Source organism: Monodelphis domestica, chromosome 7, assembly GCF_027887165.1.
Source record: "Monodelphis domestica isolate mMonDom1 chromosome 7, mMonDom1.pri, whole genome shotgun sequence".
NCBI classification, from domain to species: Eukaryota; Metazoa; Chordata; class Mammalia; order Didelphimorphia; family Didelphidae; genus Monodelphis; species Monodelphis domestica.
In genome coordinates this window covers 278,641,951-278,658,539 of record NC_077233.1, presented here as the reverse complement: position 1 = coordinate 278,658,539, position 16,589 = coordinate 278,641,951, and the positions used below count along the sequence as shown (strand labels likewise).

Here is a 16,589-nt window from a genome sequence, read left to right as displayed (position 1 = left end):
ACCTTAATTCATAACCGTAATTCTAAAAAGATCTCAACTATATGGGCTAGACTGGGGTCAGCTCTTTTATCAAGCCAGAGGTGAGAAGGGAGTTTGGGGAAAGGAAAAGAGAGGAAAAGCAAACTCTAAATGCCAAACTGCTTTCTTAGGGAAGTCATGAAAGGGGCATCTCAAGCAGAAGGGAACACATTATGCAATGTTCGTGTCTGATAAAACAATAGGAAAAAGCCACTGAGATGTACTTTCACCATTGGCTGTTCTTCTCTGGAAAAAGCACCCACCCACCCTGAGAAAAATGACCCAAAGCTTTCCTCTTAGGGAAGCATTCCAAAGAGAAGCTTTTTTTTCTCTTATCCTTTTGCTAAAGATCAAACAGAAAGACCATTACCAGAAGCCCTGAGCAAGGCAACAAGATTGCGTCATGGCAAACGAATAACACTTGTAGCTAGCACAATTGGAAACATATCCTTTTTTTTTCCCAAGGCATTTAACTTAGAATCAAGCCACCTCTTAATTCCAACCTAAAAGCCAAAATGTATCAGGAAAATTCTTCCCCTAGCAAACAGGAACATTGCATTATTTAAAAGGAAAACATTCTCCCCAATAAATATTTTGTAAATGAAACGATGTGTCCAAAACCTTAAGATTCTCAAAGTCTTTTTGGTATTTTTCCCTCAGAGTTGAGGCATTTCCCTCCAGGTCTTTATGTTCCAGTTCTTCTCTCATGGCATTCATCTTGGCCTCCAGCTCTCGGATGCGTTCTCTCAGCCCAGTCATAGAATCAGGCTCACCCTGTGTCACTAGCATCACGCCATCTAGTTGGTCTGTGGGCCACATGTGATGTATGCTCTGGGGCTCTGTGGAAGGCGGCACTTCCGGGTTCTGCCTTTGGTAGTGGTTAAGCGTTTCTTGTAAACACTGCAAGTTCTGCGTATAGTGTTCCTGCAAGGTCCGAAGTTCTTCTTCATGAATCATCTGCAATTCTTTTATTTTCAGCTGAAATTTGTCCTCCAGGGTCTGCATTTGCTCTACGTGAAACCTTTCCATATCCTGCTTATCTTTCACTGAGGCGTCTAGTTGACTTAGGACTCTGGTTCTCTCAGCCTGCAAAGTGTTCTTGGTGCTGTTTAACTGCTCCACCACACTTCGGATCTCCTCTTCGTATCTGTCCTGCAGAGCAAAGATGCTTTCGCTGTGTTTACTTTCCACTTCTTCCAAACACCGCTGCTGGCAGTCCAGCTGAGCAACTTTTGCTTTCAGCTCATCGTTTTCCCTTTCAATAATGGAAATCACTTCCAGGTACTCACTTTTCTGTTTGTGAAGAAGTTCCTCATATTCCATCCGAAGGGCGGCAAAGGCCTGTGTCGGTTTGTGGGACGAGGCCTCCGTGCTGTTCTTCCAGGACTCTTTATAAAACCTGAGCTCTCTTTCATACTCTAGCCTCATTTTGCAGACTGAGTAACAAACCTGAGCCTGAATGATTGCATCTTGAACTAACAAAGAAGAATAATGGCCAAGGTGACTCAAGCAACTGAAATAGGAAAGGCTTTGTGAAGCCTTGAGAAGCTGCCGACACTCACTCATGGACTCCACAGTAGGAAGCGATAAGAGAGCAGACGCTATTTCCTCTAAGACACGAGCTCTGTCCTTCAGCTGCTGGGCAATCTGCTCGTGAAGGGCTGACCTGCTCTGATCCAGCAAGCCGGGGCACTCCTGCGATCCGCCCGCGTCGGGACATGGCAGCATCTCTGCCGAGCCCCAGTCCCCAGCTCCTGGCAGCTCTCCTGGAGTAACGCTGTCGGGAAAACCGAAGGTGTCTGAAATCTGTTGCATGAGCCTTTCAAAATCAGGAGTCCTGTAGGCTTTCAGGATTTCACCCAGCGCACACTTATGCTGTCGAAGGGCAATTCTGGTCCTGTTGAGGTTGTCTTCGATACTCTCCAGCTTTTGGTAAAATGACTCCCTCATGGACTGCGCGGTCAGGCCAAGCTCTGCCCTGATCAGCGTGGTATCTGCTACTGCTGTGACAAGGTCTTGTGGAAAACGGAAGTGGCCGGCTTCTGGTTTGTTTGCTTCCCCTTCCCTGTGTGGTTCTAGATGCTTACTCAGCTCCTCTACCTGGTTCCAAAACTCACCTTCCAGTAATAGTTTTTTAGACAGGGTGTCTGCTAAAGTCGCGGCCGTGTTAACCACGTGGGTGGGTTCCATTGCCCCCTTTGCTGTCACATAAATCTCTTGGAGGATTTGGGAAATATCGGAATTGGCATTTTTTAAGGACTCGGCTATCTGATTTATTAAGGAAGCTTCGAAAGCTATTCTCTGAGAAAGCGACCTCAACTGCTCTTGTTCCGTCAGTTCAAGGACCTGGGGTTGTACCTGTAAAGTGGATTTACCTTCATTTAGTGAAGTGCCTTCTCCAAGATGAGCTGGACCCGTGCCATTTGCAGAGGATGGCAAATGATGTAAGACCCGAATCGCATTTGATAAAGTGGTCTCTAGGCTGGCCAAAGTGGCCGTACACAAGTCTCGTTCTTGTTCTTTTTCAGCCTTTGGCAAAGATCTTAGCTGTTCCCTGCATTTCTCCAAGCAGGTTAGGGCCTGACTGTTTTTTATTTGGAAGTCCCCCAGCTCACCAACGTGGTTTTCTACCATCTTCAGCTTTTCTTGCCTTTCGTTTTCCAGCTGGGAAACCAAGGCACCAACTTGAGACAAACTAGCTTGTAACTGTTCGTGAAGCTGTGATTCTGTACCAGCCCACTGGTGGTGAAGGGCGATTAATGTCTCCTGATTTTGGCCTTGCTGACTCTCCAGTTTCATGGTCACATCTTTGAGCTTTTCCTCAGTTATATAGAGTTTGGTTTCCAAGGAATGTATAATGGAAAGATAAGTTTCAGGGTCGCTAACTCCAGAAGAGAGACAGCTCGCCACAGGCTCTGACGACATGCTCTCCTCGGAGAGGGACCGATCCTGGCTGGTGTCTGAAGATGTGCTACTCGTCCAGTTCTTCTCCGACCCTTCTGGATGAATGTATTTCTGGCATTGGATGCTAGAAAAGCGAATTCTCTGCCTTTTCGCCCCTGGGGCCCCCCCATCAGGTTTCCCAATAGTTTTCTGATAGCCCTGTTGGTCTTGAGGCTCTGTTGGCTTGAGCGTGGCTGTGCCTTCTTCCGGGCCTCGCTCAGAGGGCTCGCCACACACTTCCCTCTGACCAACGTCTTCAGTTTGCAGGGGTGGGTGGCAAGGACCCAGCAGTACTCCTGGAGCTTGTACATGTGGCCCCGGATCGGCAGGGCTGTCCTCCTGCAGGTCCAGCCTAGCACATGGCTCTTCCGGGTCCTTGCTGCTGCTGTCTATAGCCTTTCTTAACAGCTCCTCCTTTGCACGGAAGAGCTTAATTTCTGTTTCTTCCAGGCTGCCCCCCAAAGCAGCCATTTTCACCAGAGCCTCATGGAGGTCCTGGTCTTTCTTTTCCAGAATTTTCTCATGCATTTCCTTGATGTGTTGCAGTTCATCTTCCTTTTCCTTCAGGACCGTGTGCACGCCCTGGAACTGAGCCAACACTTTCTGATAAGAGTGCTCCAGAGTCTGATAATCCACCTCCCAGGACTTCAGTTTTTCTTGTAGTTTAGCCACTTTGCTGTCAGACTCTGCAACCTGATTCATCAGCTCTGAGAACCGTTGCTTAATTTCGTCTCGTTCCTCCTGAAGACTCTGGATGTGTTCGGCGAGCTTCTGGATGCTGGCCTCCTTCATCTCCAGCTGCTCCTCCAGCTGATGAACGATCTCACTGCCTTCAAACTTTGCACTTAGCTTCTCCTTCTGAAGGATTTCCATCTGCTGCTCATGGTCTTGGAGCTGGTCCTCATACTCACAGGCCTTATCCTCTACCTCCTTCAGGTTCTGCAGCAAAGCCTGTTTTTCCTTCTCACAGCTTTCCAACAGAAGCTCATAATTCTTCTGCAGCTTCTCCTCCATGAGTGCCTGAGCCTGCTCCCTGGCCCCGAGCTGCTGGCTGAGGTCGGCGATTCTGTCTTGGAGCCTCTGCACCTCCTTCTGATGGTCGCGGTGTAAGGCCTGCTGCATTTCTAGGTCCCTCAGTTCTTGTGTCTTCTCCAGGAGCAGGGCTTCTGCACTTCGGAGCTGCTGTTCACTTACCCTCAGCTGGAAACTGAGGGTGCTTTCACTTTGCTGCCACTCTTCCAGCTGCTCCGTGACTTTTTCCTTTTCCATCTTCAAGTCGCTCTTGAGCTTGGCCAGAGTCTGCTCTTTGATAGATAGCTCTGCGGCAGCGTTGCTCAGTCTTGCCTGCAACCTTTGGATTTCAGCCTCATGGTGCCGGATGATGTCCTTTGCCTCCCCGTAACTACGTTTCAGAGACTGAATTTGATGATTGATCAACTCCTGGCGCTGGCATTGAGTTTCAAGCTCATTTTGGAGATCTTGATTGACTTTATGGAGCCTCTGCCAGGCACCGGATGGTGAGGTGGCCACCTCAGTCTTAAAAAAATTGATCAAATATTAAATTAGTAACACTCTTGGTGTTCAATTCTGAGTGTCACACCTCTGGTCAGGATGGACCATAGAAAAGTTCCTTGGGTTGGCCCATCTTGGATGGCTTTTGTCCTCTGCATATTTTTTTATTTTTAAAAAACCGAACAATCATCTTAGTTTTTTTTTTTAAGCAACTGCTTCCAGGTAAACAGAAAACATGGACAATAACATCAAACAGCTCTAATATATAACAGAGTCTAAGAGAAATAAACCAAACCAAACTGAAAAATGGAACACACCAATAAGTAAAACGAAGACAAAACGAGAGAAAGGTCGGAAGTGAGGACACAAGGGAGAGAGGGGAGAAATCTGCAATTTTTTGTTTGTTTGTTTTGCAAAACAAAAAGTGTACAGTTCTGGATAGCAAATCCTGAAAGAAAAAAAATCAATGAAGTGACGTGCATGTAAATGACATCACTTCCTGTTAAATACAAGAAGGGAAGATGGCTGCTTGGAATGACATTTCTGTAGGCTGCTCATTTCTTTATGAAATGTTACTAAATCCTATAACATGGAGGATTTAATCTTAACCTATAAACAGACAAATGGAGGGGGATAGGAATCATAAGGGAAAAAATGACCAACAAAACAAACAAACCTTTGTAGAAATCAAAACAAGAAAGTGAGGCATGCAAAGAGGAAGAAAATGAACAAATGAAAGGCATGCAAAGGTAGACAGAACTAATATTTTTCCAAAAATTAAAAAACAACAACACCAAAAAAAAACAAAGATGAAAAAAGCAGCCCAGCCTAAAAATTTGGCCTGCCTGTGGTACTCTGTTTTCTGGTAAGGAAAGCCCACAGATGTGACACTCAGTTATGTTTAGTTAGAATCCATGCTTAAAACCAAAACCATGCAAGACTGCCCTCCCAGCATGTTAGCAGAGAGCCCACCCAGAAAGGACGATGAACAACTCGTATGATATCGGAATGATAAAGTGTGCTTGTTCATTTCCGCCTCCTGTTAGTGTTTGAAAAGTCTCCAAGCACTGGGTAAATCATGAGAAGTAACAGCAGTAAATCAAAGGAAAAGTTAGTACCCAATGACCGAAACTAGGGGCTTCAGTGAAAGGCTTGTGCAATCATCCAGGTTAGCCATAAAGAGTATTTATCAAGTAAGCAAATGTGCAAAATCTGTTGTTAATTTGTAGACATTCCCATCAGCTGAGTAGTGATCGCACACATTTAAACGGTTCGATTTAGAACCCAAACTGTTAGGGGGGTTTAAATAAGTCATAGAAGAGCAGTTTTACTGATTTTCAGTATCATTTCTGTGGGATGGAGAAACTGAAAATCATGACTATTTCTAAGTTCGAGGTTGATCAGGGCACAAAATTAAAAATTTAAGGGAGATGGAAAGATAAAGGAATTTTATCACATCAAAGGGCTACAAAGAGCATGGGAGAATGTCCCAAAGGGCCATTATCAGTCCATAAGCTCAAACTAGTTAAGGCAGAAGAGGAAGAAAGGAAAGATGGAAGGAAGAAGGAAAGGAAGGAGAAAAAGACAGAAAGGAAAGAGAGAAAGACAGAGAGAAAAGAAGAGAGGGAGAAGAGAAAATAAATGAGGCAGAAAGAGAAGATGAGAGAGAAGAAAAGCCAGGGGAAGAAATGTGTGCTAGGAAGGGGAAAGAATAGTGTCACTAGACCCACATCCCAGGTTGGTTCATTTTCTGGCTTGATCATCCCTGGAAAAAAAATGGGTCTTGACGCCATTGTACCCATTCTTAGACCATACTGCAGTCTGGTCGTATAGAATCTCTTAAAGACATACCCTTCTTAAGAAGGTCTTTGGTTGGGATTTAGAACTAATTTTTACTCTACAGAGATTATGTCTGTGCTTGAATCTGTAATTCTAGGGCTAAAAGGCAAAGTTGTGAAGATCTACCCTGGGAGAAGCAGTCGCCAGAGTCCAGAGAGAAAAGCCACAGCTGGCAACAGTGAAAAACTAAATGGAAAGAAACATCTGGTTTTTGTCAACAAACAGTTATGGCTGCGCTGTTCTTGTGGGGTGGGGAGGGGAGGGGAAGGAGAAGAGATAGTGAGGTAGGGTCATGTGGGGTGGGGGTGGAGGGACCAAAAACCCCACGTGGTATCCCAAAAATCTTCTTTGTGCCTCTCAAAGGCAGGCCCATCACCCTGGCTGTTCTGAGCCAGACAGGTTTCTAAGAACAAGCATTCAGACCCCTCCCCTCTAGAGGAAATGCGAGGGTCCCAAGCCGTCTTTTTTTTAAATTTGCTTCGCTTCTATCTCAACTGGCAGTTGACCTCATTGCGAAAAGACTAATCTTTATGGTTCCTATGCAGTCATCTTTCCTTGTCTGGAGAGGGTATCTGGGGAACACAGAGCACTTCTTTGTAGAGCTTTCAAGAGCTTAAATTAATTTAGCATTTGACAGTTTCTAAAGTACTTTCCAATCCTGGTCACAAAGCTGGGAGAAGCAGTGAAACACAGTAGATGACATATTAAGGATTAAGAATATTGGATTTGGGAGAAGCTCGCTCGCTCGCTCAATGGATTGAGAGCTAGATCCACAGACCAGAGGTTCTAGGTTCAAATGTGGCCTCAGACACGTCCTAGCCATGTGACCCTGGGCAAGTCACTTAACTCCTACTGCCTAGCCCTTACCACTCTTCTGCCTAGGAAATAATACAGAGTATTGATTTTAAGATGGAAGGTAAAGATTTAAAGGGGGAAAAAAAGAACATTGAACTCAACGGATACAATGGAATTTAACTGGAATAAATGTAAATTAATTTGGTTAATTTTAAAATGTCAGTTATTACAGTTAGAATCAGAGATTCGACTGCAAAAGTACAAGATGGAGGTGTGTTTGAATGGCGTGAGGGTTTAAAAAATAGTAATAATAAAAGATCACATATAGGTTAAAAGAACTGAGCTTCTAGTCCTGCCTACCTTATCTTCTGTTAGTCACTATTCACATGACTATAAGAAAGTCACTTTGCTGCTCAGTCTCCGTTTCCTTATCTGAAAAATGGGGGTAACATCTCACCTAACCCCCTTTAAGATTATCATAAAAACAAATAAGATGATGTTTGTAAAAAACATTTTGAGAAGGTAGGAAAAACTATTTTATTCACATCCTCTATTCTCACAGTTGACTATAAGTTCCTTGAAGGTAGAGACCAACTTTTGGTTTTGTCCTTGTATCTTCAGCATATTCTGAGTGCCTTGAACATAGCAAGCAATTTATTAAGCCTGTTAGACTGAAACACAGCAAATATTCATCGAGTACTCTGAGAGTCAAAAGGAAAGAGAATAATTGTTTTTCAAGATACATTCCTTTCTCTCCAGCCTCTCCCCATCAATTTTTAAAATATGCTGAGATACTCAAATTTGGGGCAAAGTCCTTGAATATAGACCATGGCTTTAGCTCAGACCATGACTGACTAAAACCCCCAACCCACACGTGAGCAAGGCCTGAAGACATAAGCGAGGCCACATTTTAGAGGTCAGGTTTTGCACGCTTCGAATGGACCTGGACACAAATGATATGCACCTTTACACTGAAGCCCAGTGAGCATAAGTGCAATAGGAAAGAGCAGATCCCCTTCTACTCTCCTACCTGCAACACGTAGCCCTCCCTGGCACTCTGCTCCCGACCCAAAGCCACCTTTAGCTGATCCTGCAAAAGTCGGTTCTGTTCTAAGAGATCAGAGGCTTCTTTCTGACTCTGCTCCAGCTGTTGGGAAGAAGAAAAGAATCCATGATAGTAGGGGAGAGGGGAACAGAGCAAAACAGGGCAACAAGCACAAGAAAAAAACAGATATATTTTTGGATTCATCTGTAGCAAAGGTAAACCAAGCGTTTGTTAGAATTTACAAATTTTAGTTAATACACCCGATTGTTCCTTTGATCACAGCTTTTAAGGAATAAATGAGCCAGATGGATTGATACCAACTATGAGCATCTGTTGTGTTTCGAACTCCATGGCTAAAAGGAGCATTATCTCCTCCCACCCCCCTTCCCTTCTAGTCCGGGATCTGATATAAACCAGTTAGCTGACAGTCTGAAATGTGGAGGCCCGTGGATGAGGCGAAATGCTCAACACTGGGGAGGTGCTCCCAATAAGGGGGATGGGCCAAGAAAAAAACAAGCACTATACCTGTATTGAAAAGAAAAGGTGGGGAGAGGTTCCAGGGATAAGAGAGCCAGGCCTAGAGACGTGAGGTGCTGGGTTCAGTTTTGTTTTTCCTAGTTGTGTGACCCCAGATAAAGTCACTTAGCCCCAATTGCCTAGCCCTGAACATTCTTCCAACCAACCAATACTTATTATTGGTTCTAGGATGAAACATAAGGATGGAAGAAAGAAAGAAAGGGGGGAAGGAGGGAGAAGGAAGGAAGGAAGGAAAGAGAAGAAAGAAAGAAAGAAAGAAAGAAAGAAAGAAAGAAAGAAAGAAAGAAAGAAAGAAAGAAAGAAAGAAAGAAAGAAAGAAAGAAAGAAAGAAAGAAAGCAAGAAAGAAAGCAAGCAAGCAAGAAAGAAAGAAAGCAAGCAAGAAAGAAAGAAAGAAAGAAAGAAAAGAAAAAGAGAAAGAAAGGAAGGAAGGAAGGGAGGAAGGAAGGAAGAAAGAAAGAAAGGAAGGAAGGAAAGAAGAGGCAGAAAAGGTGAGATGCCTACTTCTGCAAGGAACTATGTTTATAAAATAACCTTTTCTACTTTTGTTTAATAAGAATTGTGATTTGATCAATACAGGGAACATCCAGAGAAGCCCACTCTCAATGGAGAGAGGTACTTTCTCTGTAACTTAGGGCCTCCTAGAGTTGCCTGGGGCACTAAAGAAGGGGGAGGATTTATCTAGAGTCGCACAATCAGCATGTTCAGGGATAAAATTGGAACCCAGGTCTTCGTGACTCCAGGCTTAAACTCTCTATCCACTATTCCTCTTACTAAGACAAAAGAAATGTCATCCATTTATGAGGAAAACAGTCAAGATAATCCATCACTCAGAATACGACTTGCTCTCATCACTGCTCTTAGGTGAAGTATTTTGTGACTATTGTGCTTAATATACAACCTGCACAATATGTTAGACTGCATGTGGTTTTACATATGAAGGATTCACTGACTATTAAATTCACCATTAAAAAATGAATTAAATTGTACACTGATCAACTGTGAAAGACTTAGCTACTCTCAGCAATACAGTGATCTGGGCCAATTCTGAAGGACTGATGACAAAGAATGCTCTTCACATGCAGAGAAAGAAGTGTTGGGGTCAGAATGTAGATCAAAGCATGAGATTTTTCACTTCAGTCCTTCAACCATTTGGGAAATTCAAAAGGAAACTCCTTTAAGACGCTATTTTACTAGATTCGTCCATAGAATCATTTGCATCCCATCTTGGAGAAACCCAGCGTTTAGTAGATGCTACAAGATGGAATGAAAATGGTTTTCCAAACCAAAGAAAAATACATTATACCCCCACTAACAAACGATGAGGGAAGTTAACTGCTGTGTCACCTGCCCCTGCAGAAGTCTTCTCTTCTAGGACATACACTATGAGATGTTCTCTTAGAACAAAAGGGGGAAAGTCACCCCAGGGTTCACATTATGAAAAAAATTCTAGAGAGAGAACCTTTGAGGGGCAGCTGGGTGGCTCAATGGATTGAGACCCAGTCCTAGAGACAGGAGGTCCTAGGTTCAAATCTGGCCTCGGGCCCTCCAGCTGTGTGATTCTGGGTGAGTCACTTCATCCCCACTGCCTAGGGTTTAAAAAAACAAGGGAGACCTTTCCCTCTTGATCGCCACCACGAAGATTACCTCTTTCTCCAACAAGGAGGTGAGCTCCTGTGTTGGAAGCCTGTCGCTGCTGTCTTCTGACGACAGGTGCAGAGGGGCAATGGGCACTTGTTTCTCCTCCCGAAGGGGCGTAGTTTCCACCTGATGCCAGCGCTGCTCAATCTCCACATGGACGTTCTGTGGCTTCATCTCGGTGGCCACGGGTAACACCGGGCTCCTGTCCACTTCCATCCGTAAGATAGTGTCATCCGCACTCGGCCCATCCACGGAATCGATCATCTCAAAGCGTTTCCGTCGCTCTTCTCTCCGTCGCGCACGCTCCTTCTCGAGGTCCGTTAGGTCCATTTCTGAACTCCCAGGTTCTCGTGCCTTGGAGGAATCTGTGGCATTGGCCCTTTCTTGAGCCAGGGCCTGCTGGATCGGGCGGAACTCGGCCCAGTCGAAGGTTTTAGAACGTCCCTCTCGTCTCCTTTCCCGGGCACGACTCCGTTTTTGCTCAGGATCCAATTCAACTTGGTCCACGTCCTGCTTCTCGCTTGGCTTTGGGCAGGTCTCAAAGGAAGAGTTGGCTTTGCTCTTCTCTTCGGGCAAGGAGCTGTTTGAAACAGGACACAGAATATGTCAGGCACGGCTCTCTCAGAGGCCTCCTGTCCTCACCATTACTCCTGCTCTAGATGCTCAAGACATGGCTCTAGCAACGGCAAACACACTCTCTCAACTTAAAAAGCTTCGGCCATTTCTTATTCTCACTACAGTTCCAGATGTAAGTTTGGGTTAGAAAGTAAGACTTGAAAATTCCCCTTTTCAGCAACTGTCAGTCCCTTCAAGCTCACCCAAACCTGATGCTGGCTGTGGAGAAAAAGGGGGAGAAGTTGGCCTGGCTCATCCCTTGCTATTTGGAACAGACCCCAAAGTGTCCCACAAGGAACCATTTCAGCATATAACCAAGGGCAGATTGAACATTTCTTTCCTTGGTTTGTACCTTCTGCTAAGAAGAGTGTCGGCTCCAAGTCCGAAAAGCGGCAAGGACTCACCCAGGATCACACAGTGGGAAGACTGGCTCTGCTTATCTCCTGACTGTAACAATGACGTAGCCAAATCCAATGTTCACAATGGCCAGAGAGTGTCAGCTTGGAACCCATCATCTCCTACCTGTGTGACCCTGGGCAAGTCACTTAACCTCCACTGCCCAGCCCTTACTGCTCTTCTCTCTTGGAACCAACACACACTCTTGATGCTAAGGTGGAAGGCGAGGGTTTAAACAAAAATGCAATTTTGTTTAAAGTGATGTTACACAAGGAAACAAGATAAAGTGGCAGGATAGAGGATAGAGAAAAAAGAAAATGTATCCCTTTTTAAGGATTCGTGAATTCCACATATAAATAAGGAGAGAAAGCTAAGTCACAGAGATGTTTAAGAGGCTAGCTAACTAACCTGTACGAAACAATGTCGTTACCGTTCCACCCCAAAGTCCCAGGGCTGGGGGGAGAGAAATGAAGAAAACAGGAATGCTTAAGACGCATCCAATTGTCTGATTATATGTCTTGGGGTTGTGTTTTTTCTTAAAGAGGTGAAACAAAGATTGGTTTTTGTTGTAATGGACACGGAATCTCGTATTTTCTCCAAGTGACACCCGAATGGCCATGGGAATATGACCATCAGTGTACCCTGGGTTCAGGGAAAGGCCAGAGAACATCCGCATGCAATAGCATTTTTAGCGGCTGGCGTTGCAGGCTTTTGCTGTCTCTTCAGGACCCCTTAAAGGAGCCTATTGTAGAGCTCTCCTGAAATCAAGTCGGAATGAGGAAGAAAACCCAGAAAGGGAGCCCTAAGACGCAGGCTACTTTCTAACCTACAGAGAGCCCACAGGAAGATGAATTAATTTCTAAAACTCCCCGTCGACTTGGGACAAGTCCCAATCAGTATCTCGCCCTCCTTGGCCGTGGAATACTAATTGGGAAAGCCCTAGAAAGATGGCCCGTACCCACGAAGAGAGCCTCCAGGACCAGATGACGCCAAGATAAGACGATCGATGGCGCCCTGAAATGTCTTACGGAAATTCCATCCTAATTATGTCCACAGAGGACACTGTGCTCCAGAGCAAGAAAGGAGCAAAGGAAACAACGTGGAAGTTCCTAAACTTGTAGATTAAAAGGCCCACCAAGCGTATGTCATTCAGAATGAGCCCAGCCATCAAGTTAACTCTGAAGAATACAACTAGACTGATATTACCTTGTAAGGGGAGACAAACAACACGTGGTCCTTCCTTTTTTAAAAGCCCCTCAAATGGCCAAGCAGCCCCACGTTAACCATATCCTTTTGGCATATATGCACCCTCTGCATCTCTCGAATTACCTACCCAAGTTTATGTGGACAGACTGAGCAGATGGGGATAAAATCCTTTGCTAAAAACGTTCCCCACTAACTCTACCTTCCATTAGTCTTCCCGCTGTCCTACATATTCCGATAGCCACAGATCCTCCGGCTCCACCCTGTCTAATCCATCCCACAGATGATTTCTAGACCATTTCCCTGCCCAGGAACATTTAAGGGTTCACCAAATGCTCCCAAATCGAGACCAAACTTCTCAGGATCCCATCAAACCATCCCATGACATGGCTGCACTTTCAATCCACCTCATCCACATATATAGGATTCCTGTAGGCTCTTACGCCATCCCAGCTGGATTTTTATATGGGCAGTCATGACAGAGAAGACAAACTAATTGCTTCCTTACAGATGGCTTAATAAATGCTTGTTGACTGAATACTTGAGCACTGCTGAGAATGGCAAGATCCTACTGGTGCTAAGCAATAACGAGTCAAGGTGTTCTCTTTATAAAACCTTTTTTCCAACACCTAGCTCCCCAGAGATCCGCGTCTCCTTCAGAATCTAATCACTGGACATGCACTACCACAAAACCAAAAAAAAAAAGTCTTTAGCCAGGGGAGTCCAAGAGATTACACAGAAAAATAAAATATGCCCTTACTGGTCTAGTATTTTATACCCAACACACACACTTCATCTTCAGGTTGATTAAACATTTTTTAAAATGAAGCCTTCCCTCCTATTCTAGAATCAATACCAAGTATCGCTTGCTTACAAGGCAGAAGAAAGGCAATTGGGGTTGAGTGACTTGCCTAGGGTCACACAGGAAGGGGATGTCTTGAGACCATATTTGAACCCAAGACCTCCCATCTTCAGGCCTGGCTTTATGCTATAAGCCTAAAGATACAGACTGATGCTTTAGGAAAGGAGTAGCTACCTTAAAAAAAACCCCAAACAACAACAATCTGAGCCTTTTTGATTAGATAAGAGAGGACGTTAGAACGGGTTATGATAAGGGACTTTTCTTTGTGGGAGATAAGGTAAGAGGGAAAATGCCATCAACATGGAGACGAGTTCTGTGCCTACTTCAAAGCTGTTGGCTTACAGAGCAAATATTCCCAACTTGAATGCAAATTCCAAACTGAATACAAATATTCCAAATTTGAATACTTAACTTTACTCCAAATTTCTCATCTGAAAAGGAAGTTTAAGGATACGTTTTAAGGGCTGATATTTTTTAAATGTCAGTTATGGTTTCTGTCATTGCCGTAGTTACCTTTAGATTTATTTGCATCACAAGTTATCTTTGTGAGAGAGAGATCTGAAATCATAATTGGATTATCAGAGAATGGGTCTGGGTGTGTATGTGTATCGATAAATATAGATATCCAAAAGATATGTACACACTCACACAAACACCCCCAGTGCTAATTATAATCCCACGATCTATCTATCTATCTATCTATCTATCTATCTATCTATCTATCTATCTATCTATCTATCTATCTATCTGCCAATGAATCCAGTTTCTCTAGTCTATTCTTCTTCCCTCTTTCTCAACCCCCAGCTTTTTAAAAAGGAAAACTGCAGGGCTTTTGACCTGAAATGCAGGTGAAGGAAGACATGCAGTGAATCATGAGATATACAAACCACAAAATGTTAAAACAGGAGAGAACACAGTTTTCCAACCTGGGCTTCAGCACCGAGAGATTCAAATAGACGTTTTTCCTGGTTGCATGAAAATTAAGAGATGCAGGAATGAGGAGAAGAGAGAATTCTAAGAGAAAGGAAACTCTAAGATGTTCTACAGGAGGCCAGAAAACATTCTGCCATTGTTTTAACCAGATTGCTATAGCCAAAGAGAATCATCTCTTTTCTTCCTGATGTGGGAGAAAGACATAACCAGACTTCGGGCTAGCAATCCAGCTCTGATAGTATGGCTACCATCTTCAACCAAAGGAAGTGCTAAAAAAATCAGATTAAGAACCCCTTCAATGGTTAAAGAAAACATAAGCCGTGAATATTTAAGCAGACAGAGAGAGACCAGGCAGCCCAACATGGGAAATGACAATGAGAGAGTATGAACGAGAGGAGAGAAAGCCATGTTTGTTTAAGTTGGATAATAAAGTAGTCTTGCTGCCCTCTTCACCCCAGGGGGAAATATGAAGAAAGAAGGGGGAAGGGAATCTAAATAGGAGAACGGAAGAATCCCTGAAAGAACCCTGGGAATCTTTCGAATACACTTACCTAGTGACATCGGGGGCAGTGGTTGGGTGTACATGTTTCATGATGGTCTGGATCCAATTCCGTCGAATTCCAGAAGTCATGGCAGAAAGGGTGAACTCTCCCTCTTTTGTCTAGGCAGAACATAATACCTAATCAATGATGATGACACAGAAGTGCATCAAAGAGTTGCTCAAGATCCTGGCTTCCCTTCTCTAAAGGGAATCATATGAAATGGTTAGATGACTCTAGACAAGGGCGAAAAGGAGAGTTTACCAATAAGGATCTCTACCTGTGGTCTACCCTGGAGACCAGCTTCAAAATATATCCAGAGACTACAAACGTGGCCATGAACTAGCTTCATTTGGAAAAAGTCTTACTTTGGGTCTTAAAATCAATACTAAATATTGGTTCCAAGGCAGAAATGTGGTAAGGGCTATGCAATGGGGCTAAGTGACTTGTCCAGGCAATGTCTGAGCTCATATTTGAACCCAGGACCTCCCTTTTCCAAGTCTGGCTCTTAATCCACTGTGCTTCCTAGTTGCCCCTAACAATACATATTTTAAAAGGAAACCAGCCTTTAGAGCCTTCTGTTTAACTACACAAGAGTGTGCATATTATCATAATGGGATTAGGTTGTCTTCTGGCTCCATCAGAGCACCCACAACATCTGACACAAAAGTAGTTCATTGGGAATATCTGAAATTTTCAGGGTCCTTTTTGCCTACAAGATAAATGGAATCCCCGGCATGAACTCTATCTGTGACCTGGTTAAGACCTATTTTTCTATTATCATTATTGACTTCCCTTCCCTTCATGTATTCTACTTCTGAGACAGTCTGAATGGAGATGCTTCCCCGTGTGGTCCTGGGGTCTTCTTCCACCATGAATTCAGTCAATAAACACCTGTTCCTCGAACCCTCCAACTAGTCCATCCTTTCCCCCACTCCTTTTGCCTCTGCTGAAATCCTCTTTTCTTCTAAGCAGAGCTGCATGTCACGTCATCTTCCTTCTTAAAGGAAACAATCTCCCCACCTTGCCATTTGTATTCAAGATAACAGCATCTTCCTGTGACCACAATGTTACTTATTTTTCAAATGAGGAATAAAAGAAAAGAGATAGCTGCTAAGTTCTCTCAGTTCCTTCCTGTCTGTCTCTTACATCCTTCCTCTGCTTACCACCATAGTTCAGATCTTCATTATACTTCTTTAAAAACACTAGTAACAGCTCTGAGGCAGAAGGGCAAGAGCTGGGCAAATGAAGTTAAGTGACTTGCCCAGGGCCACACACCTAGGAAGTGTCTGAGGCCAGATTTGAACTCAGGTTCTCCTGACTCCAGGCCTAGTGCTCTATCTACTATGCCACCTAACTGCCTCCATTGACTGCTGGTTAACAAAGGAGTGAGTGGGGTCAGATTTTTTCCATAAACTGGAAGCCCGAAGTACAGTATTTCATAGGAAGATGAATTATCCTGAGAATAGGGATGTCCTCAATTTTTTGCAATTTGTTACTGATTAGCTAGATGGCAGATTTTTTTTTTAAAGGCAAACAAATTAAATGATCTGTCCGGAATCATACAGCTGCTCAGTGTTTTGAGGTCAAATTTGAACGTGGGTCTTCCTGACTCCAGGTCCAATCCTCTATCCCCTGAGCCACCTAGCTGTCTCTGGAGGTGGTCCATTGAACACAAAGTCTTCCACTTCCTGTTTCATCCTGTCTCTATCT

General features: G+C 44.0%; 1 protein-coding gene across 5 annotated transcripts in view; it reads right to left on the bottom strand.

Annotated features, from left to right (window-relative positions):
• LOC100009785 (centrosomal protein of 290 kDa) overlaps positions 1–16,589 on the bottom strand; it is a 65,603-nt gene that overhangs the window by 29,468 nt on the left and 19,546 nt on the right. For all 5 annotated transcript variants that reach the window (XM_056804470.1, XM_056804467.1, XM_056804469.1 and 2 more), the window contains 4 exons: positions 14,889–14,998; positions 10,335–10,908; positions 8,138–8,254; positions 640–4,497 (listed from right to left, as the gene is read on the bottom strand). In XM_056804470.1, the coding sequence (XP_056660448.1) occupies positions 640–4,497; positions 8,138–8,254; positions 10,335–10,908; positions 14,889–14,998 (4,659 nt within the window). The remainder of the gene's footprint in view (positions 1–639; positions 4,498–8,137; positions 8,255–10,334; positions 10,909–14,888; positions 14,999–16,589) is intronic.